The sequence below is a fragment of the Delphinapterus leucas genome, chromosome 7 (genome assembly GCF_059928025.1).
Source record: "Delphinapterus leucas isolate spDelLeu-1000000601 "Yukka" chromosome 7, BTC_Dleu_Yukka2, whole genome shotgun sequence".
NCBI classification, from domain to species: domain Eukaryota; kingdom Metazoa; phylum Chordata; class Mammalia; order Artiodactyla; family Monodontidae; genus Delphinapterus; species Delphinapterus leucas.
Genome location: NC_143135.1, coordinates 9,904,911 through 9,926,969, shown reverse-complemented (window position 1 = coordinate 9,926,969; position 22,059 = coordinate 9,904,911). Strand labels below are relative to the sequence as shown.

Genomic DNA, 22,059 nt, shown 5'->3' with positions numbered 1-22,059 from the left:
CTGTCCAGTAGAACTTTCTATGTCCACCCATGGTTATTGAGCATTTGAAATGTGGCCAGTATGACTGAGAACTGAATTTTCACGGTTGTTTGACTTAAACTAACTTAGATTTAAATAGTCACCTATTGGACAGGGCAAATCTACACCCCTTGCCCAAACCCGACCCTTCTCCCACTCTGAGGACTACACATTTGATAAGGCTCTCGCCCAGGGTCAGAGAAAGACGGGGTCCCACCGAAAACCCCCGGATCTGACAGCTCCACTCCAGGCCTTGTGTGCACCCCGGCTCCACACTGCCCCCGGCAAGCTGGGCTCTCTGGCCCAGAGGCTGGGTGGTGAGCCCAGTCTCCGTCTAGCTGGGGTTCAGGAAGGGGGCATTAAAAGCCTGCCCAGGGACCAGGCTGGAACACCCCATGAGGAGGAGAGATGGGGGCAGGCAGCGAGGAAGACGGGGTGATGGGAGCACAGGGCTCAGGATGGGCTACAATAGAACAGCTTCGAGAGTACCAGAGCCACAGACTCAGAGACACACACAGGCTGGACACAAGCCGTGGCCCTCGGAATGGACCAGCCGCCAGCACACGGTTGACTATGACAGGCAGACAGACATGCACAGGATATGCCAGGCCCTGGAGGAGAGACACCAGGACCCAACAGCAGGGTGTGCACACGCTCACACACACACACACACACACGAGTGCACACAAGCCTGACAGACACCCAGGGCAACACAGAGAGAATGGCAGGGGCAACCAGGCAGGTCAACCAGAGCAGCAAGATGACAGACATACAGCGATGTGCACACTTAGATCCTGAGAGGACACGCATTCAGGGAGGCCCCGGCATGCCAAGGTGCGCGTGTGAATTGGGAAACGCTGAAACAAAAAAGCAGGGAGCAGTTTCAGGGACAGACGCTCTGAGAATTAGAGGCACGGCGCACCTGCTGTGAGGGCCTGGCCTTGCCCGGACGACACGGAAACGCCCCACCCCACCCGGGAGGCGCGGGGCGCCCTCCCAGAGGTGCGGCCAGAGCAGAGCACGCGCACATATACACACACGGACACGTGCTCACACAGACAGGCACGGGGAGGAGGAGACTGAAATAGCTGGAGAGGTAAAGTCAGGTTAAAAATAGAGTGGGTGAGGAGGAGAGAGCCGAGATTGACTGCTGAAGGTATGAGAAAGTCGGAGTTATTTTGGCCACACCACAGCGTCAGCACAGCTGCAAAGCAGCCTGGGAAGAGATGGTCAGCGCCACTGAAGCTATCGGAGGTCACAGGACAGAAGGAGACAGAGAGACAGGAGCACAGAGGCAGAGGGAGAGGCGGAGGGCCCGTCACTGGCCCAGGGACATCCCTGTGAGGAGCAGATGGGAGGAAGGAGACAGGGAGGGAGGGAGAGAGAGAGAGGCCGAGAAAGGTTAGTCGGAGGCGAGTGAAGAGGCTGCGGGGCGGACGAGGGGACAAGGAGGAGAGTAGAGGCAGAGAGGAGGCGGGGGACACACACCGGGACAGAAGAAACATGGTGGCTTCGGAGCGAGGGCAGCGTGGGGGTGGCCAGGTCCCGCCCGGCCCCGCCTCCGACTCCGGTGGGGGTGGGGCCACGGGGGAAACCATTCGGATCCCAAGGAGCAAGGGTGAGAGGGTGGCTGAGAGCATGAGGTGCGCATGGGTGCAGGGCAGCATGGGCGAGGTGGAACGGGCACAGCAGGGCGTGGGAGCCAGGGGCGGCCTTGGCCTCCTTCCCTCCCTCCTGGGCCCAGCAGCATTCCGAAGTTTTTGGGGCCCCGGCGCTGAGGCCCAGGGGCTTGGGGGATCCCGGATGCGGGGCTTCAGGGCCACCAAGGACCCTGGGAGTGGGGTCAGCGACTTGCTAGATGCACCCCACCTTGCTTGGGACCTGGAGTGGCCACTCCTCCTCCCAGGGCCCTCCTGTCTCCCAGGAGCCTGCTGCTAACAGACCTCGGGGGCAGAATGTCCTCCCCAACAACAGCCAAGGGCCACCCACCCGTTACCCCGGTGACATCCGGCCAAGGGGTCAGCTGGGTGGAGAAGGGGGCACTGGGGCCGAAGGGCAGACCCTCGGTCTGGAGGCAGAAGCTGAGGAGGAAGGGACAGCTGAGCCAAGCCCACCATTCCAAGATTCATGCAGCCAGGAACCCAGAGGGGTGGAGCCCTAAAGCGCCTTGTGGGTGGTGCTAACGCCAAGCTTGGGGATGGGAGAGTGCCGGGCAGGAAGCACCCTTGCAGCGGCCGATCACCTGGGAAACCCCCCAAGAGCCTCGAGAAATGAGCTTCCAGGATGGGGTGGGCGTGACCGGGTGGGAATGGCCTGTGTCCACTGGGAAAGTCGGGCTGGGTTGGGGCGTGGGCCCAGGGCCTCCAGCTCCACACCCACCTTTCCCAGGGAGGCAGGAGACGACTGATGTAATGATCAGAAGGGGTGAGTGTGTTATATGGAGTGAGACCTAAGTGGCAAGGAGGTAAAAATAGGCTGTAGGTGAAAATGGAGCCAGTTCATTAACACATGGGTGACATGAAATCTCGTTTCCAGCCTGCATCTGCTCCCTCACGCTTCACACCCTTCTCGACAAGGGGGTCCTTAGCAGGTTTTCAGAGGGCTGCAGCCCTGCTCCTGCAGCCTCTGGCCCATGGCCCCTGGCCCTCTCCCCATGGCCCTCTGGCCCGCCTGCAGCCCAGCTCTGAGCCCTGAGCTCAGGAAGCCAGGACCCCGGTGGCTCCAGTGGGCTGGAGGTGGCAGACTCCGTTCCTCCCGCACCCCAGGACTTGGGCTCAGGGTGTGACACCATCTGTACCACTGAGTGAAAGAGCTGGTCCCCCTCTCCCTTTCCCGCTCTCTGGGGACTTCTGGCTTTGTCCACCATGGACAAGCAACTGTGAACTCGGGATGAGAAGAAAATAAGAGAGTTGGTTTCCAGAAGCCACCAGACGGACAGGCAAGTCAGCTAACTCGGCCTGTCCTCCCCTAACACACAGGCCCCTGGCAGCAGCCCGGGACAGTCCCTTCCTGCACCTTCAGGCCTCTTAATAAGCAAGCGTCAGGGTCTCCGCCTGGCTGACAGGCTCTGACAAGTGCCCCAGTCCGAGGGTCTGCTCCTTCATTAGAGGCTTAGCATGTCCGAGCTCGAAGGGGTCACCCTGTCCAATCCTTCATTGGACAGGTGAGGAAGCAGAGGCCCAGAGAAGGGCTGTGACTTGCCCAAGGTTGCAGAACGAGGCTCTGGTAGCAGAGCTACAAGGAGGCAACCTGGCTGCCAGGCCACACTCTCCTGTAGGCCTTTTCTGATGAAAAGCACACCTGACCAAGGTGATGAGCCCTCCTCCCACGATCACAGGTGTGTGGCTGGCCCAGCCCAAGGCCAGGTGCAGGATCATCCCACCTTAGTGATGCTGCCTGAACCCTGGGACCTCTGATCTTTCCCCGTCCCCTTCTCCGTGAGAGCGCTTCTAATGGGGGCATCCGAAGATGCCTCCCTGCATTCCTGGTGGCCAGGGCCACGGATGGTTGAATGCCCAGGCCTCGGCTCAGCCTGTGCTGTGGCCACACAGGCTACTCCTGAGGGCCAGCAGCAGGGTTCCCGGTGACAGAGGGCCTGACCAGCACCTGCCGGCTGCTCTCACCCCCCACCCCCCACCCCCATCCCATTTCCTCCTCCTGGTACCTCGGGCTAAGGGGCTGCCTTTCTGGTCACCAGGCCTCTCCCAGGCCCCAGACCCTTCCCACCAGGGGCTCCTCTTCCATCAGCCGAGAGCAGGCATATCACATCTCTGCAGGGGTGTGTGTGTGTGTGTGTGTGTGTGTGTGTGTGTGTGTGTGTGTGACCATCACCCCAGCGGGACCTCCAGGCAAGAGGGAGGTTGAGGTGGCGGGGATGAGGGAGAACAGGCTGGCACCCCTTCCCTAACATCCCCGCCGCCCACCAACCACCGGAGAAACTGGGATTTCTGGGTCGGGGTGGGGCAGAGATGAAAGATGAGGGTGCAGCAGAGGGGAGCCAAGCGGGAAGATGGGGCAGAAAGGCTGGCTTGCTCCGGGCGAGGGCAGGCATGCCCGGGGAGCAGGCTTGATCCAGAATGGCCCCAGGACAGCCACACGGGCCTCAGACCCGAGGGACACCACCAGGGTGGCCTGTGTGAGGGCACCGGCTGGGGAGGGGGCTGTCCTGCTCCAGCATCCGCTGAAGGCGCCGCCGCCTCGTCCAGCGACCGGCGGTCGAGGCTGGTGGCCTCTCCACGCCTCCTTGTCTGCTGCCGCCGCCGCAGGCCCTCGCCTGTGCTCGTACCTCTTGTCCCCCTGAGCGTTCTGGTTCTGCTGGGTTCCTGGGTTTTGCAGGTCAGGGATATTGGCAAAGTCATCCTGTTCCGAAAGCCCTAAGACCAAGGATAGCACCACCATCCGGCCTTCCCTGCCAGGGGTGGGCGGCCCACCAGCCAGGGTGAAAGGAGGAGGCCCCAGGGGCCGAGGCGGGGAGGGGAAGGAGAGAGAGACAGAGACAGAGACAGAGACAAAGAGAGAGAAGAAACAAGTGTAAGAAACTGGCCCTGCAGAAGAGAAACCAAACTTCAGCACTGTCAACAGTTGTAGAGCAGAACAGGAGGCGGCAGGGGTGAGGGGAGGTGTCCACGGCCTGAGACCCAGCTAGCCACGGGGAAGGGGCTGGGCAGAGGCCTGCGAGGTGGCCCGCGACTGGGACGTCCCCAGGAAACACACGGGGGAGGCTGCGGGGAGTGGGGCCCAGGCCCTGGGACATGGTCCCTTTCCAAGGTTGGTTCACCTCTGGCTGAACAAAGGCCAGGGGCTACTCGCTCAGACCATCTGGGCCCCTGGGAGAAGAGGGAGGGCTGTGCTGTCATCTTGGGGACCGTGCGGGTAGGTTTGGGCTCCCAGGCGGGAGGTTCTCAGAAGGTTTGGAAATCCAATGGGCACTGCACCCAGTTAAGCCCCTCATAAAGACATCTCTGGGTCCTTTGGTCAGCCAGGTGTGCTTGATGCCAGGAGGGAGGTCTCAGGAGCTCCCTCCCCCAGGTCCCTGGACACACGGCCCGTTGGAGGATAAGGTGAGTCTCTTCCGGCGTATGGTGTGCTGGCTGTCGCGGGCCTTATCCTGCGTCCCCCTTCCTGGAGATCCGGGGAGTAACCACCGAGGCTTTTGGGGCCAGTTCAGGGGCCTCTCCTTAGAGAAGCAGTCCAGAAGTCATCAAAAGGCAAAGGCGGGGGCTTCCCTGGTGGCGCAGTGGTTGATAGTCCGCCTGCCGATGCAGGGGACACGGGTTCGTGCCCCGGTCTGGGAAGATCCCACATGCCGCGGAGCAGCTGGGCCCGTGAGCCATGGCCGCTGAGCCTGCGCGTCCGGAGCCTGTGCTCCGCAACGGAAGAGGCCACAGCAGTGAGAGGCCTGCGAACCGCAAAAAAAAAAAAAAAAAAAAAAAAGGCAAAGGCGGAGAGAGAGAAAGCTGGCAAGGTCTGGAGACGTCCTGGGAGGACTCGAGGTAGCCTGTGTCTGCGGTGAGGACAGTCTGGAGGAGGCTGGAGGGATCCTGCTCTGAGGGAGGCTCAGTCCAGGTGGACGTGGAGTCGCCATGTGGGCAGCAGTGTGCGGCCAGAGGTCACGGTGAGACGTCTCTAGTGTGAGGCTCTGTCGGAGAACCGCTGGGCAACTGCAGGGCTGCCTGCACTTTCCGGGGGTGAAAAGTGACCCTCTGCCTCTCAAAACAATCTGAGTTGGTGGGTGTTTTCTGGGTGCTTTGCTGAGCTCCTCCAGTGTTGAGCTCTCATCTGAACAAGGGGAGAGGGGATTCTTGGATGGGGCAGACATGAAAGCATGTCTCAGGAAGGGCCAAGGGAAAGATGGTAAGCCTGATGGAAGGTTCTGGAAGGTGGGAGATCCTGGGTTAGGAAGCCTATGACTTCAACCACCATCCAAGAGGGTGAGGTTCAGAGAGGAACCGCTAGCTATGGCTGTTTTCCAGAGAAGTTGTCAAAAAGGGAACTCTACCAGTGAGAAGTGACAAGCGAGGGGAGGGGCGGAGGTCCGGGGGTCTTGGAAAATGGGAGATGGCCGTGGGGGCCAAGGAGGCGCCGAAGCTAGGTGGATGCTGCCTCGTCTTTGCATCTTTCTCCTGGGCACGGTTGCTCCAGGCTGACACTTGCAGCCACATCTAACTTTGGGGAAACAACTCCCCCCTTCCCTCAGGACGAATCCTCATTTTCTTTGTTCCCTGCCCACCGGTACTGTTTCAGAGTTGGTAAAATTCCATCTGGCTCCTCGGGAGCTGGTTGTGCTGGGGGAAGGCAAACCCGACGGAAACAGCAGGTTTTCCCCTGGTTAATTCATTTTCTGGATATTCCTTGTGCTCTTCTTAAAAACAAAACGGCTCCTCTGCATAAGTCCCCGATTTGTCGTTCTCCGTGGCATCACGGGGCGCAGGGCCGAGAATGAAGGGCAAGAGGTGGAGATTTGGGGGAGAAGCTAGTGGTGTTGGGAGGAGCCACATCCACGAAGCAGGAGGAATGCCTTCTCCCTGCAAAGGGGGGTGGGATCCCGGGGGCGCCTGGTTAGCCTTCTCACCCCGACTCTGTACCTGGGCCACCAGCATTTGGGGCAAGAGAAGGGCGTCAGAAGCACGCCAGCGAAGCTGTAAGGCAGGGGTCGGGGGCCGGCCAACTACAGCTGGTGGCCTGTTTTTATACAGCCCACAGGCTAAGAATGGTTTGTACATTTTTAAAGGATTGTTTAAAAAAAAAAATGTGATCGAGACCACATGTGTCCCTCAGAGCCTAAATTGTTTATAATCTGGTCCTTTACAGAAAAAGTTTGCTGACCCCTGCTGTGAGGGACTACAAGTGGAAGAGGCGGGGGGGTGAGGAGAGCTCTGGGGGTGGCCAGCAGGTGAGGGGCACGAAAGCTGCGGTGGGCAGAAGAAGCGCAGACCAAGGTGCTGGTGCTGAGTGCTGCTCATCAAATCTTCGCCGGCTAGAGAGGCGGGGAGAGTGGGTTCCCTGGGGGCTTCCTGCCGCTGGTTCTCTTCCCAGAGCCCGGGCATAGCCCGTGCCCCCATGTGATGGCTGCTAGAATGCAAGGCAGGGGGACGGCTGTGCAGAGAGCAGCCTGCAGTCAGGAGGAGCAGAGGGTTGCAGGCTTCTGGCTGGTTCTCGGCTCTGTTCAATTCCCACCACTCTCCTAATCCACGCTGGTGCCACGGCATCCGTCCCAGGGCAAACCGCCTCCTGGAGGCCAGGAGGCTCTGCTGGGCATCTTGTCTCATGCAGGCATCCAGCTGGATTCCCAAGGGTCCTTGGGTGGGGGGAAGCCCCAACAGATGCGCTGCCCGGTCTTGCCAAGTAGAGTCACAGGCAGCATGTCCTGCCTGGCCAGGGCCATAGGCCACTTGCATGGGAAGCTGGCATGGTGGGGTGTCTTCCATTGGGGTGCTCCTTCCAGGGGCAGCACTCGCGACCGCCCTTTCGGGCTGGGATCTCAGCCAGAGAGGCAGGATGCTCTGAGGACTTGTTCGCCTTCAGAATCCCCACATCTTGCCAATGAGCTGGGCCTTCACCTTGGCCTTCCCCTTCCTCCTCCCTTTCTCCTCTCCCAGGCTTAGTGCGCTGGTCTCCTGCTCCATGAAAAGTGCTCCCAGGAAAGACCTGGGTGATGAGAATAATCCCCAGAGCCTGGAAGGAAGGTCACGTTAGGCCAGAGGAAGGAGGTGATGTCAGGGACTGAAGCCCAGGCCTGCCCTGGGCTCTGAGAGCGAGTGTAGATGCTCAGAGGGACACGAGGAAATGGGCACTCTGGGCAGGGCTCTACCAGTGAGGGCGAGGCAAGGGGGGCACACGGTGGGGGGCTGGGGGGACACACACAGCAGAGGGGAACGGCTAAGGCCAGACACCGATGGTGTCTTGTTACTTCTCTGACTTGTACACGTGAAAGAGGGCTCTGATTCAGAAACATTTTCTAAAGCTTCGGGGGAACATCGGAGGTTTGTCCTCAGGGAATGGGTCATGGTGGGAGCCAGGGAGAGAGCTGGAGGGCAGGTGGCTACAGAAGGTCAGAGAGGCAGAGGACAGGGCCCACAGCAGGGACAGGGGAAGTGGGAGGGAGGGAGGGAGGAAGTGGCAGCAAGAAGGTGAGCAGAGTTGGGTTACAGGGCAGAAGGAAGCTGGAGGGGAGGAGGCGAGTCCTGACCCATGGAGTGAAGGAGGCCAGGTTTGGGAGGGGAGGAGAGAGGTCACAGGAGAGCAGGGAGGGGAGGGAGGCCAGGAGAGCTTGGGACTGGCTGGGAAGGGGAGAGACAGATGCGGGGACCTCAGCAACATCCCCTAGTGTCTCCACTGACTTTCAGGGAGGAACTTCTCCAAGCCCTGGGGGCACCGAGCGGGGCTGGAGTCCTCAGAGGGGTGGCTCAGATACAAGTCCTTCCACAGGGGGCTTTAGGCACGAGCCGCAAGCCACAGGAGGTAGGGGAGGGGGCAGCGGACTCTGCTGGGCACCCTGCCTCGTAGACGGAGGGCTAAGATCATTCTGGGCCAGCCACTCCCAAGGAGACAGGGAGGAAAGAGGCTGGGTCGGGGAGGGGGGCGGGCCGGACCACTCAAGGGGGGGACTTACAGGAAGGATTTCATGTCCAAGCCTCGGTTTCGAATCTGCCCCACCACGTGGTCCCAGCTGCCTGGGTTGGAGCGGCTGCGGCCGCCGGCCGGCCGGTACTTGGAGCCGGCCGAGGAGCCCTGCCGAGCCTGGCCCCGGCCGTAGGCCCGAGAGTTGGGGCCCGGCACGGAGGCCGCGTGGGCCTGCAGCTGGCCCAGGCTCTGGCTGGTGGTGGGCTGGCTGGCCTGCCGGCCCCGCTGGTGCTGGCTCAGCGGCTGTTGCAGGCTCTGTTGCCGCATCAGAGTGCAGGGTCGCTGGCATTTCGGCTCTCCCGTGGAGCTGGGGATAGACTCAAGGGTAGTGGTCGTGGACAGGGTGGAGTCCTCGAAACTTGGGGCGGGTGGAGGAGAGGAGAGAAAGGAGAAGCAGGTGAAGGGATCACAGTGGAGGAGAAAGAAGCCTAGGGCCAGGACGAGGAGGCCCCAGTAAGGGGCGCGCTCTGCCGGCCCTCGCCGGGCCTCCATCGGAGTTGTCGCCACTGCCGTCGTCGCTGCCACCCCCTCAGCCAGGCGGCCGCTGAGCCCCGCGCCCACCCTGAGGCCCCCAGGCCGGCCCCGCCCAGCAGCCCCCCCCCCCCCCCCCCCCGCCCTGGCCCTGGCTCAGCTAGTGCCCGATACATCCTGTCTGACGGTCTGGGTGGGGCCGCGGGAGCTGCGGAGGCTGCGTGGTGAAGGCAGGTCCCAGGGCCCTGTGGCTGCCTGTCATGTTGGCCTGGGACAGGGTGGAGGGAGCTGGGCCACCCCCTCCCGTCGTCTCACTGGGGGACCCCGGGAAAGTCTGCCTCTGCGTTCTAAGTACTACTGGCGTTTGGAGACGCGAGGAAATCCAGGCCAGCGCAGAGCTGGCCTAGTAATGCGTGGTGAGTCAGCGGAAGCCAAGGATTCTCATGCTTTGTCCTCAGACGCTGGGGCGCGTCCTCGGGCTCCCGGACCTCTGCCCTGTGGCTGGCGCTGACTCAGGGTTCAGGCTCTGGCGCAGATCTTTGCCCTCCTTCTGGGGTTCCTTGTTTCTGAGGCTTAGGGTCAATTCCCGGGATCTTGGGAATGACTCCCAGTCAGAGGATGGGATGCAGGAATCCACTTGGCTGGCCACTTTACCACAGTTCTGACAAAGAACAGGGTAATTATCCTGTCCTCTGTGCACCTGTAAGATGGCACCTGCCTCATGGGCCACCAGCATCTCTGAAACACGCTGGGAACAGGGCAAGGACAGACAGGAGACAGGACACGGCTCCTCAGAGGTGGTCTGGGGTCAGAGAGACCCAGGGTTCAAAGCCCATCTCTGCTGCTTCTTAACTGTGGGACTTTGGAAAAGGGAGTCCACCTCTCAGTTTCCTCTTCTGTAAAACGGGGTAAAAATTCCTGAGTTGCCTCCATCACACGGTTGCCATGGGGACCAATGAGGTCAGGCCCAGGGAAGCATGCTCCCTTGACAGTGGAAGCTGCAGATGTCTTAGGAGGTGGAGACAGGAGTCAGAGACCCCTGGCCTCCCCAGGCAACCTGCCTGCTTTGTCTCCTGGCCAGAGATTTCAGCACATTCAGGGCCACAGCCTCAGAGGGCCCAACCTCCACTTCTTCTGTTCCTTCCCTCCATCTTCCATTCCAGTTGTCTAGGGCAGGGGTTGGCAAGCTATGGCCTGTGGGCCAAATCTGGCCCGCCACTTGTTTTTGTAAATAAAGTTTTACCGGAATACAGCCATTGTCATTAATTTACATTCTGTCTGTGGCTGCTTTGGGGCTACAAGGCTGGGGTTGAGTAGTCATAAAAGAGAGTATGTGACTTGCAAAGCCTCTTCCCTATCAGGCCTTTTATAGAGATAGCTTGCCACCTCCTGGTCTAGGGCCACAGGATAGCCGTGGTACCCCCGAGCTGCCCGAGGGAGGCCCCAGGGCCCTTGGAGCCACTTTCACCACTACAACCAGACCTCAGCCTGGCTCACCCCCTGAGCCTATCCTGGGAATCAAAAGGACAACAGTTAGGCTGCCCCTGTGCGCTGAGAGAGAGAAAGAGACGAGAAGAGTGAGAGCAAAAGAGGGAGAGAAAGTCAGAGAATAGTAAAGAGAGAAAGAAAGAAAGGAAGGAAGGAAGGAAGGAAGGAAGGAAGGAAGGAAGAAAGAAGGAAAGAAAGAAAGAAGGAAAGAAAAGAAAAGAAGGAAAGAAAAGAAAAGAAGGAAAGAAGGAAGGAAGGAAGAAAGAGAGAAAAGCAAAACAGGGCTTTAGCTGGGGTCTTGGAAGGAGCAGCAGCCTTGCCTGGCTCAGGCCTGGAATCAGGGCGACCACCAGAGGCAGGTGCAGGCCTGGCTGGCCAGGGAGGCCCACAGCTCCCGGGGGGCAGGCCGAGGAAGCGGGTGGACGGCACCCGGGCAGCCGCCTCGTCCTCCGTGTTTGACCTCATTTTGGTTTTCTGTCACATCCCAAATTAGTCCAACTTACAGCCTCTCAGCCACAGGAAAGTAAAATCGGTTCCTCCAGGCCTGGAGCCAGTGGATGGCACGGAGGCCTCAGCCAGCCTGGAGTCTGTGGCCAAAGCAACCTGGCGTGGGTGGGGCACTGGGCCTGGCTCTCTGAGGGGGTGTGGGGCTTCCCTCTGGGGTTCTCCGGAGGCTCAGTGTCGGGGAGCAATCCGCTCGTGCTCCCTCAGGCCAACAAGCAAATGGGGTCTCAGCATGGTGGCCCTCGGTGGTCCCAATGGCGGGAACCACAGGCTTTCTAAAGAGAACCAGCCCAGCCGCTGAAAAGGGGTCAGGGCTGTTGGCCTTCTAAGTGAGAGGCTGCTCCATTAGCTGGGAACGAGGCAGTTCTAAAAGCTGAAAATGGAACCTATATCCCAATGGGTGAGAACGGTCATAGTTCAAAGGATTTAGAGCCCGGAAGGCTCAGCTATGGGGAAATGGAAGGTTCTAAGAGCCAAGATGAGAATAAGGCTGCCCCATGGTGGGAGGGGAGAGCATACTGTCTGCTGCTCCCAGGGAGGGACTGACTGGCCAGCTCAGACAGTTATCAAAAAGGAAACAGCTCTTCTGTCTGATGTCCAGACCACCTTCGTCAGAAAAGAGAAGTTAGCTAGGGCTCAACAACCCAACCCCCAAGAACACACAATCCCAACAGCTGAGAGCGGGACCGCGCACTGACCAAGACTGGGACAGCCAATGGGGATGGCCGAGATGAGGACGAGCCAGTGGGGACATCCCGGCTGCTCAGGGCTGGCCTGTGGAACAGATGGTGTCACGGTGCAAGCAAGGCTGGGACAAGCCAATGGAGTCGCCTGAGAGTCAAAATGAATGGCTTAACCCCTGGGTCTAGAGCCATCTGCTGGCTGCAAGAGGGAAAGCCCGGTGGTAGATGCGTGGCAGAAAACAGGCTGAGAGTGGGCCAGCTCCCCAGGGATGGATGGTCCAATGGCTAACAGCTGCAGCCTGATGCCCATGGAGGCTGAGATGGAGCGGCCAATCAAAGAGGATGGGATGACCCAAGGACTGAAATGAAGCTGCCCCGGGGGCAGAAAATGGAATGACCTGGTCACCGGCAAAGAAAGCAACCGATGGGGCAGCCGGAGGCTGAGATGCACAGTGCATGGCTGTGTTAGTCGTGCCCGATGGCAAGGATGATGGGAGTCTCGTGAAGGGATGGGATGAGCCAGGGGCCGAGGACGGCACCTCTGGGGGCAGCAGCGGGCATGCCAGGAGTCCTGCTGTCCACACTGGCGGGGGCAGGCCTGAGCTCACGGCTCCGGCGGCCGTGGGGCCATCACTCACTTGGACAAGTTGAGCTTCCCGGCGGCCAGGTGGCTCTGCACCGTCCGCCAGCGGCCTCTCCCCGCCTTGCCGCCGCTGCCCGGCTCGCTGGGGGCAGCGCCGCCGCTTCTCAAGGCGTCCTCTCCGGGTGGCGGCACCGGCGCCGGCTTCTCCCCCAGCCGGCCTTCCCGCTCCACTGCCAGCCCCGCAGCGGCGGCCACTTTGGCGCCAGCCAGGAGGGTGCCACTGGAGGCACCACGAGGCAGCCGGTCCAGAGGGGCACCGGGGGTGGCGGTGGGGGGACAGAGGGCAGGCCACACGTGGGGGTGGGGATGGGGTGGTAAGAGGGGGAAAAACAACGACAGATAAAAGGAAGAAAGAGACAGTGAGAGAGGAGGAGGAGAGAGACAGACGGACAAGAGACGACAGAGAGAGAGGAGAGAGAGAGAGAGAGAGAGAGACATCAGCACTGCAGATGGGTCACCAGCGGAGCCTGCAGAGAGGAGAGAGGGGACCGGGCGGGCTGGGGTCGGAGAACAACGCACCACGACAGTGGAGGGGGGCCCCTCCCCACCGCCTGGGGCTGGGGCGGCGGGGGTGGGGGGAGGACAGCCACCTCCAAGTCTATCCCACAGGACAACGAAGGGTTAACGACGGAGGAAGAGCGGGCTGTCCAGGCCAGGAGGCCCCAAGGCAGGGAGAGAGAGAAAGCCGTGTTAGTCAGAGTTCATCAGCACCACCACCATCACCGCCACCACCGCCACGACCACCGACCACCGACCACCGCCAGAGCAGCCAGGGCAGCGGCACACAGCAGGGAGGAGGAAGCGAGCCACACCGAGAGGGAGGGACCAAAAACGGGCAACCCCATCCTGACTGCACAGAGGGGGCCGGGGGCCACGGGGACCAGCTGGGGGCTAGCCCTGGGGGAGGGGACAGGGGAGGGGCAGGCAGGCCAGGGGGGTCAGGAGGGGTTGCTCGTCTCCATGGTCAGCCTGCCCATGGGGTGCGCGGGTGGGGAGGGGGGCAGGAGCAGGAGAAGTGAGGGGCCGGGTGGGATGGGGGGAAGGAGGGCGTGCGCGGATACTCGGATACTCGGTACATATGATCAAACCAGGTAAAGTCACTCACTTGAGGGACAGTCGTGGGTCGCCATAAGGGGCGTAGGGTGAAATGTTTAGAATAAACTCCTTGGGAGGGTAGGAGCTCCATTTCTGCTGCACTGTGCTCTCATTGTTATTCCAAAAGTCTCTGTCTAGATCACTGGAGGGGCAGAGAGAGAGGGGAGAAAACAGGGAGATACAAGAAGAAACAAGAACTGCAAGTCCTGTGCGGCGGGCAGAGGGGGAGGGTGGGGCGGGCCGGGGTCGGCTCCTGTGAGGGGAAGAGAGGCGGGTGGCACACGCACGGGCGCACGCGCACACACACACCCGCACACGCTCCAGGGCGGGAGAAGCCGCGTGCAAGGAGGCGAGCCGCAGGCGGGCAGACTGGAGCCTCGCACCCGGGAAGCTGGTGGAAGAGAGAAAGATGGTGAGAGAGGAGGGGAGGGGGAGGGGAGGGGGAGGGAAGGGGGAGGGGGGGCCGGGGACACGGCCTGGGCTGGGATGGCGATGGCGTGGGGAGTGGGTGGAGGACAGGGTGCTGGCTTCTGGCTGGAGATTGCTGAAAGGTAGATCAAACCCTGCTGCCCACATGCTGGGCCTCAGTCCCCCTGCCTGTCGAACCCTAAGGCTGGCTGTAACCGCTGAGCCATCCGCTCTCCCATGCCGGGGTTGAGGCCCCAGTTCTGGAAGACCGGAAGTTCTCCCCCCTCCCAGCTACCTAACGGAGCCACTCTTGGGACAGGCCCAGCTCCCTGCCAGTCTCTCCTCCTCCCACTGGCCTGAGGTCCCCCTGGCCTCCTCTGTTCTCTCCCGGCCTCGGGAAAGCCTGGGATGCAGCCTTCACAGGAGACCGGCCAGATCTCAGCTGAACGGAAGGCATTCTCTGCTCATTGCAAAAGTGGTGGCTGGGTCACCCCAGCAAAGGGAAGCGTCTCCAGGCCTCTGACATGGTGGTTGTCTGCAGGTCACGGGGGGGCCCTTCACGTGGAGGCCTGGGCCTGTGCAGAGGAAGCCTGCCCTTCTATGGGGGGACTGATGGGCAGACTCAGCCTCCAGCCCTTGGCATGTACCTGGCCTGCCCCTGTCCTTTTCCAAACTGGAGCTCCTGGGTCTGGAAGGGAACGTGTACCCCAGTCTCCCCACCCCCTCCTGTTCTGTGACATGTCCTACCGAAGAAGCAGATATGCCAGAAGCACAGAGAAGGCAGGGGCCTCCCCTGGAGGAGGGCAACAGAGGCCTCAGCAGAAGGCATGGCCTGGAAACCCCAGGAGGACCAGGGGCTTCACCAGCTCGTCAGGCTCCTGGGACCCCGAAGAGCAGAACTGGGAGCACAGGGAAAGGAGGGCAACTCCCAGGCCGAGGGAACATTCCGGAAAGGAGCCACGGCTGAGCCCTCAGGAATGTGTCCACAGGAAGGGGCTCGGGGAGGAGAGTCGGGGTGGGCCTGGCGTGTGCTGAGGCCACGCCACTGCTCAAAGCCGAGGTGAGAGCCCTGCTGCGGGGAGGGCACTGTCGGGAGGCACACCCCCTGAGGATGGAGGAAACGTGTTCTTGGGGGACCTGCTTCTCCCCCACACCACCCCCAGAGTTTGACCTCAACCTTTGTTCTCAACCTTAGACTCGGGAACAAAGGAGAGAAAGAGGGAGAGAAGCTGAGCTGTCCCCACAGGCCAGGAGGAGACAGTGGCCCTGGGCTGAGGGTGGGCAGGGCCCCCTTGGGCCTCCCTGGTGTGGTCAGTCTCTGCCAGTCCAGAGAACACCTTGGAAACATCTCACAGGAGACTCTGTGCACAGGGTCCAAGGCCAAAGCCCTGAGCCAGCTCACAGGGGCAGCGGGTGCCGGAGGTGGGAGAGGCAGAGCGGTCCGCTGGGATGGAACCCGACCGGCGGCGGGGGGTCTCCCTGGGGAGGCTCCCTCCACAGAAGAGCCTATTCCCTGTTCCCACCAGAGACATCCTTTGGCCCCCTCCCCTAGTGTAACAGAGAGATGGAGCAGTTGGAAGGCCTCTCTCCCCCTGCCCCCTCCAGATCTCCAAAATCGAGGGCCATCCAACCCTAGGTCCTGCAGAGAAAGATCCACCCAGGGTCATCACTGCCAGGCTGGTCTCCCACCCTGTGCTCCAAGGAGCTCCAGGGCCCCTTGGGTTGTATGCTGTGGTACCAGAAAAGAGGTTCTTTAATTAAAGAAGTTTATGAAACACTGATTCCTGTACTGCAGGACTTCTCAGAGCCTTTAATGTGCCAATGAATATCAGTGTTTCCCAAACTTAGTTGGTCATGGAACCCTTGATTCATGGGATCACTATTAATCTTTTATGGGGCACAAGCGCTCTGAGGAACACAGTTTGAGAAACAGTATTAAAGAATGCAGCTTCCCGGAATCCTTGATAACACGATCCTTTTGGAGGAGGTCCTAAGCCCAGGGGGAAATTGTGCAGCAGGTAAACCCTGCTTCCTGCCACTCGACTGGCTTTGGGCCCAGGGAAGAGGCAAAGGCCTAGGAACCTGGGGGCATGTAGACAAGAAAGGTGGCTTCCTCCCCCTGGGGCAGAGGGTCTGAGAGCTCAGCCGGGTGGGAGGGGGCAGGGACTGCAGGGCCACAGAGAGGCAGCGGACGACCCACTGTTGCCCTCACTTTGCCTTAGAGAGCCCGCAGAGCCTGCTCCCCCGCCCCACTGCCCCCTCTCTGCTTCTCTTGTGGGCCCTTTTTAGGACCATCTAGTACACACACAGCCTTACCCAGGAAGCTGATGGTCAGCTGGCAGAGACAAGCTCTCTGGCCCAGACCGTGGCTGCAAACTCGGTTAGAGGCCTGGCCTGGAGGTGGCAGGTGCCGGGCTGGCCCCGTGCTCCCGCCATGTGGTCCCTCCCCTCTTCAGAAAGCCTGGGGCCTGGGCTCTGCCAGCTCTCGGCTTTGAAGACTGGAGAGCATGCAACCAAACCCAGCTTCAAAGGCTCCCCGCAGCCTCCTCCCAAGCCCAGCCTCGGCCTGGCCCACCCCTTCACTTACCCGCCCCCCAACAGACACACACCCACAGCTTCTGCGAAGGCCCCAAACAGGGTCAGAGCAAGAGATGCAAAAAGAGGAGGGGGGCCAACGAGGGGCAGGGAGGGAGCCCTCAGGAGAAGGGGAGAGGAAGGAGGGAAGTAGGAAGACAGGAAGATATACCAGGGGAAGGGCAGGAGGGAAGGCATGGGCAGGCGCGGCTGGGGCCTTGAGTTGAAGGAGGCAGGGTGGGGCAGGAAGGGCTGGGGGAGGCCCCGCTTCCAGGCGGAGCCCTTGGCTGGCAGGCTAAGATGGAGGGGCATCCCGCAGCCTCCCCGTGAAGGCCTAGGCCAAGAAGCAGAGAGGAAAGGGCCAGGCATTGGCCAAAGGGTACAGAGCCCTCTAGGGAGAGCCCCTACTGCCCTGTTCCCAGAGCCCCCAACCAGGTGAGAACCTTCTCCCAGCGTCTCCCAGTGACCCTCAGCAGGGGTCTGCAGATGGTCTGCAGTGCACGGCAGACCTGCCGACTTGAAGACGGATCTCAGAGCCAAATGCGGAAACTGGGGTGAGCCAGAGGCAGCAAGATGTGCGGTGGGGACCGGGCGTGACGGGGGAGGGGAGAGTCTCTCCCCATCGCTCTGCTTTCCCTGAGCAGACCAACACTGGGTCCTGCTGGGGTCACCAGGGTTTTTGTCCGTCCTTCTTCCAGGTTACCCTCAGAACATTGGTGGGGTCTAAGGAAAGAGTCTGAGCCGCCACCACCCACCCCCAGAGAGGGGCTCCCCAGCCCCAGGGCTGGGGGAGGAGCTTGGAGGTGCAGGGGAGTTAGGCAGGGCTTGGGGACAGCGTGTGTGTGACGTGAGGGTTGGAAGGAGGAAGCAGCGCCCGGGGTTGAGGGAAGAGGCGGACAGTGCTGGGAGGGAGACCAGCCAGAACACGGGGCTGGGGGCCCTGGAACACTGTGAGGGTCTGGGAGGCACAGGCAGGAAAGGCGGAGCCCCGGGCCACCCTGAGGTGCTGGGAGTGGGTGTATGGGACTGGGCTGGGGAGAGAGCAAGGCACCAGGTTGTGAGGGGGAAACTGAATGTGTGTGCGGCCAGATCTGGGGGGGTGGTCCTCCCACTTGGGCTGCCTGCGTGCTCCACCCTAAACTCGAAGCCTGGCACCTACCTGATGGCCTTCTTCTCACTGCGCCCACGCCCTGAGTCTGGCGTGCCCACCGTCTCCAAGGAGTTCTTGTAGCGTTTGCCCTGTGGAGACAGCACCAGGGTCCCTCCTGCGAGACAGGGCTGGACTCTCCCTGCCTCCCCAGAACAGGGCCCTGGGGGGAGGGGAGTACACTGGAGCCCAGCCTTGGCAACAAGGTCTGGGGCCAACGTGTGAGGGTGTCACCACCTTGGGGTGCCAGCCCTACCAATCCCTGATCCCTGGTGGGCAACTCCTGGGCCCCATCGGGCTCTAGGACTTGGCCCGCCCCCTTGACCTGCACCCCATCCCTGACCTCTAAGGATGAGGTCCCTCCCATCTGCCTGTCTCCTGGGGCTCTGGCTCGGCTCCCAGAAGCATATCTCCCTCTGCCGTGGACAGACGGCTCTCAGGCGCCTGGCCATGTCCCACTGGCCACGTCACTGCCCCCAGATGGTGGGGTGGCATCCTGCAGGGCAAGGTTGGCAGTGGCCAGTGTCGTGAGTGGCAGGGGCAGGGAGAGGGCCCATGCCCAGTCCTGCCGGGGCCATGTCCGTCACTGTCTGGGGGCTCCCTGGGGGTCCCTCCTGCCCCGGGCCCGTGAGGCAGTGCAGGGCCTGAGTACCCTCCTTCACAGGAAGGCAGCCTTGGGAAGCGAGGCTGCCCACTGACGCTGGGGCCGGGGGCAGCCTGGCTCTTCCTCAGCCAGCACGGGTGGAGGGAGGGGCAGGGCAGGATGACGGGGTGGGCGTGCCAGGTCCCCTGGCTAGAGGAAGGGCTGCAGCGGTGACAGGGCCTGCTGCCAGGAAGGTGAGCACCGTTCACCTCTTTGGTTTGGGTTTCTAAATTTAGCTCACACAGAGCCCGGCACCATTAACATTCCTGGCTGCCACCAAATGTCCTCACGCACACCCAGGGGCCACGGGCCTGGGCGGGGGAGGGGGGCTGTGCAGGGGCCGGAGCTGTCTCCCACTGGGCACTGGCCTGCCCCTGCCCAACCGAGTGGGGTCGGGGACACACACACACGCACACGCAGGCACACACGGAGGCACACACGCAGGCACACATTCCTCCAACATTCCGTCATGTGAGCCAAGACCACAGCCACATCAGTCAATTACTGCATCCTCCCTGAAGCAAAATAAAAGCCACATGGCCGCGTCCCCCGACGCTCCCGCCAGCTGCAGCCCCTTCCGGGGACTGGAGCCGCCTGCTTCGGGAGAACAACAGCGGAGCTCCCAGGAAGGGGGTGGAGGTGGGGGGAAGGCCCTCATGCCACCTCCAGTACGCCTATGCCTCAGGGGTGCCAGGGTCCTGTCCCAGCAGTGCCCCACATTCTCCATGTCACCCTGCTCACGTCCCGTGCCCTCTCCAGCCCCCCTTTCCCCTCCTGTCTGAAATGGTGTGATGTCACTGGATCAGCCCTGGGTCCCTCACCCTTCAAGCTTCTCATCACAGATATTATTATTATTATTATTACTCTGTTTACCTACTTCAGCTCCCACCCCTGGGAACATAGTCCCCAATGGCAGGGACTGTATGGGCTCTGGTACTTGGTGTGGAACCTGGTACCCGGCAGTTCCCCAAATCCATTAACTGGAAGCCCCACCCACCCAGGGGTCCAAGCCTCAGGCCGTTGCCTCTGAGCCAGAACTTTAAGAGTTAAAAAACAGAGCTGCTGGATCCCCTGGGTCCACAAAAGCTGCCCTCTCTCAGCTCAACTCCAGTCCCTCCCATCATTACCCAGAAGTTCAAATCCCAAACAATTCCTAGTTCCAACTGGGCAGATCAGGAGCCTGAAGCCCCTCCCTGGTGGCCAAGGGCCCTTCTTGGGCAGGACCCTCAGGCAGGAGTCCCGCCCCCCCGTCCTCCAGCAGGTGCAGCAGCGTGGGGCAGGCAGCACCCTGCCGAGAGCCCCCCCTGTCCCAGCCCTCACCCCTTCTCCTCTTTCTTCCTAGTCTTCAGGGAACTTGCTCTGGTCAGCACCCTCTTCGAAGGCTGGTCCGTTGCCCCTTCCCCAAGGCCAGGCACCTGGTTCACCCAAGGCATTCTGGGAGCTTCTGCCTGTCCCTCTTCCTTCCACAGCTCAGAGAGGCTTCCCCTCCAGCTGCAAGGACCCTTTTGCAGAGGAGCTGGGGCACATGGGGGACAGAAACCAGGGCAGAACTTGCCTTGGGGGTCAGGGGAAGTTAATGGGGCAACGATAGGAACCCCAGGTGGGGTCCAGGAGACATAAAACAGCTCCAAAGGAGCCCAATCCCCCAAGCCTGCTTATCAGGGAGGGGTTGGCCAGGCTGATCCGGAAAAAGCCAGTTGGAGATTAAGGAAGTTATTAATGTTTGGAAATGGGATCTGGGCTGTCAGGTATCACGTCACTGCTGCTGAGGGGACAGGCAGGCAAGGAGAGCCCAGCAACTGTGCAGGGGGAGCATTTTAAAGCCCCTTCCATGGAGCATAGAGACAGCCTGGACAAAAAGCTCCCTGGCTTATGAGACCAGGGGTTGGAAGGGGGTGGCAGGATTGGGGGGTCCTAGGCGAAGGAACGTTCTATCAGCAGCTCAGAGGGACAAGTCAAGAGGGACACACTGCGGTCCGGACCCCTGAGACCCCTGAGAAAGCTCTGGCTGGAGGCTGGGAGGAGGGGCTGGGCCAGGGAAGGTTCCGCAGCTCTCAGCTTCCCAAGGCACTTACTGCACTGACAGGCCCCCACCTGCTACAAAAGCTGTCATCTCTGAACTCCTGTCTCCAGGTGAGTGGGGGTAGGGCTCTCAACGAACACAGAGAAACACACACACACACACACACACGCACACTGCAGCACTTACGTGGGGATCTGATGAGATGATCCACATCCCACCATACAGGGCCAAACAGACACACACACACACACACACACACACACACACACTGTACCAATGCCCTCAAAGTCGACACCCTTAGCACAAAAGACCCCCACTCAAGGTCACCAGCAGCGCCCGTTCATACAACCCTTCCCTGCCTTCAAATACAGACAGACAGACAGCCGAACGGGCCCTGCAGCGAGGCGCACAGGGCTGCAGTGCATGCTCAGCCACTCCCAAGCCTCTGAGGACATTCGCACACACGAGCACGTGGCCAAGCCCCTCCTCCACCTCCCCTGAAATTCTGAGACAGACAGAGAGACAGGAAATCCAGGAACAATGCAGGGCAGCCAGTCTGGCACCTGCATGCAAGGAGTGGGCCCGAGTCACACACACACTCGCACACACTCACACGTGGGGCAGGGCTGGCCTTCTCCCTGGCTCCTCTCCAGGGAAAGGAGCTGCCTGAAGCTGAACATCCCGGGATGAAGAATCACGCTCCCATTTCCCGGGTTTGCCTTTCCTGAAGGAAGCACGTTGGGTTATGGGCCTCTTGGGCCCTCCCCAGGAGCATCTGCCCCTTCTCTTCTTCAGGACTAAGGCATTGAGCCCCCGCCTACACAGCACCCATGGCCACAGCCCTTCCCCCCACCGTGCCCCACGCCCCTCTGTGGCGGGCAGGGAGAGAATGGGGCTCCCAGATGCGGCACCCTGCCCTCACTCCCACCGTTCTCAATCTGGAGCATGGAAGGTGCCTGCCAGGGACCCTTCTTCACCTAAGCCCGGAAAGGCCCCACACCTGGGACACCTCTGGGCCCACCTTCGGGGGTCCCCCTGCAGTCCCCAAAGTCCCCATCGCACTTCTAAGCTGGGGCAGCAGGACGGGGGATGAGTAGGGTTCTCGAGGCTCAGCGGGCGCAGGGAGGGCGGCTCAGCCCGGCTCCTCCTCCTCACGGCGCCCTCCGGTGATGAATGTCCCTCCTGATGGTCTCGTTACTTACTGATGGCCTAATCCTGCTCGTTAATTTCCCAGCCCTCGTTAAAAATGAAAAGAAGCCATTTGTGCTTGTACAAACCCCCAGAACCAGGATGGATGTGCGGGCGCCCGGGGTGGGGGGGGGGGTCGGGGGGGCCGGGTCAGGCGGAGCCTCCTCATTGGACAGGAGGCCCAGCTCGGCCACGCCCAGCCCTGCGCTGGGGGCCGTGGGCGGAGGGCACAGGGCGCTCAGAGCTGTGTGGGAGGGGGCCTCGATTCTCAGTCTGCGCGTGCGTGCGTGTGGTGTGAGTTTCCACGGAAGTATGCCTATGTGGGCAAGTGGGTCATCGGCACGCGCCCTTGAGAGCATTCACGAGCCTGTAATTGAGTGGGGGTGGGGGCCCTTGGGAGCCTCACCAGTTTGCGCTGACACCAGTGGCAGAGGCCGCAGAGGACGACAGTGGCGCTAAGGCTGACGGTGACGATGGCAGAGACCAGCAGGACATCGCGGGTGGGCGCCCCTGGAGAGGACACACACAGGTCAGACCCTCACTGGCCAGGGC

The 22,059-nt window shown here is 61.2% G+C and overlaps 1 protein-coding gene across 5 annotated transcripts in view; it reads right to left on the bottom strand.

Annotated features, from left to right (window-relative positions):
- The window catches only part of SYT7 (synaptotagmin 7), a 62,380-nt gene that overhangs the window by 16,253 nt on the left and 24,068 nt on the right, over positions 1-22,059 (bottom strand). Inside the window, exons 2-7 of one of the 5 annotated variants that reach the window (XM_022591813.2) lie at positions 21,914-22,017; positions 17,666-17,745; positions 13,535-13,666; positions 12,425-12,649; positions 8,630-8,998; positions 4,304-4,426 (exon numbers count right to left, since the gene is read on the bottom strand). In XM_022591813.2, coding sequence (XP_022447521.1) covers positions 4,304-4,426; positions 8,630-8,998; positions 12,425-12,649; positions 13,535-13,666; positions 17,666-17,745; positions 21,914-22,017 — 1,033 coding nt within the window. Of the gene's footprint in view, positions 1-4,303; positions 4,427-8,629; positions 9,202-12,424; positions 13,361-13,534; positions 13,667-17,665; positions 17,746-21,913; positions 22,018-22,059 lie in introns of those variants that run through there. The other 4 variants (XM_022591824.3, XM_089914716.1, XM_089914715.1 and 1 more) reach the window with 4 other exon arrangements.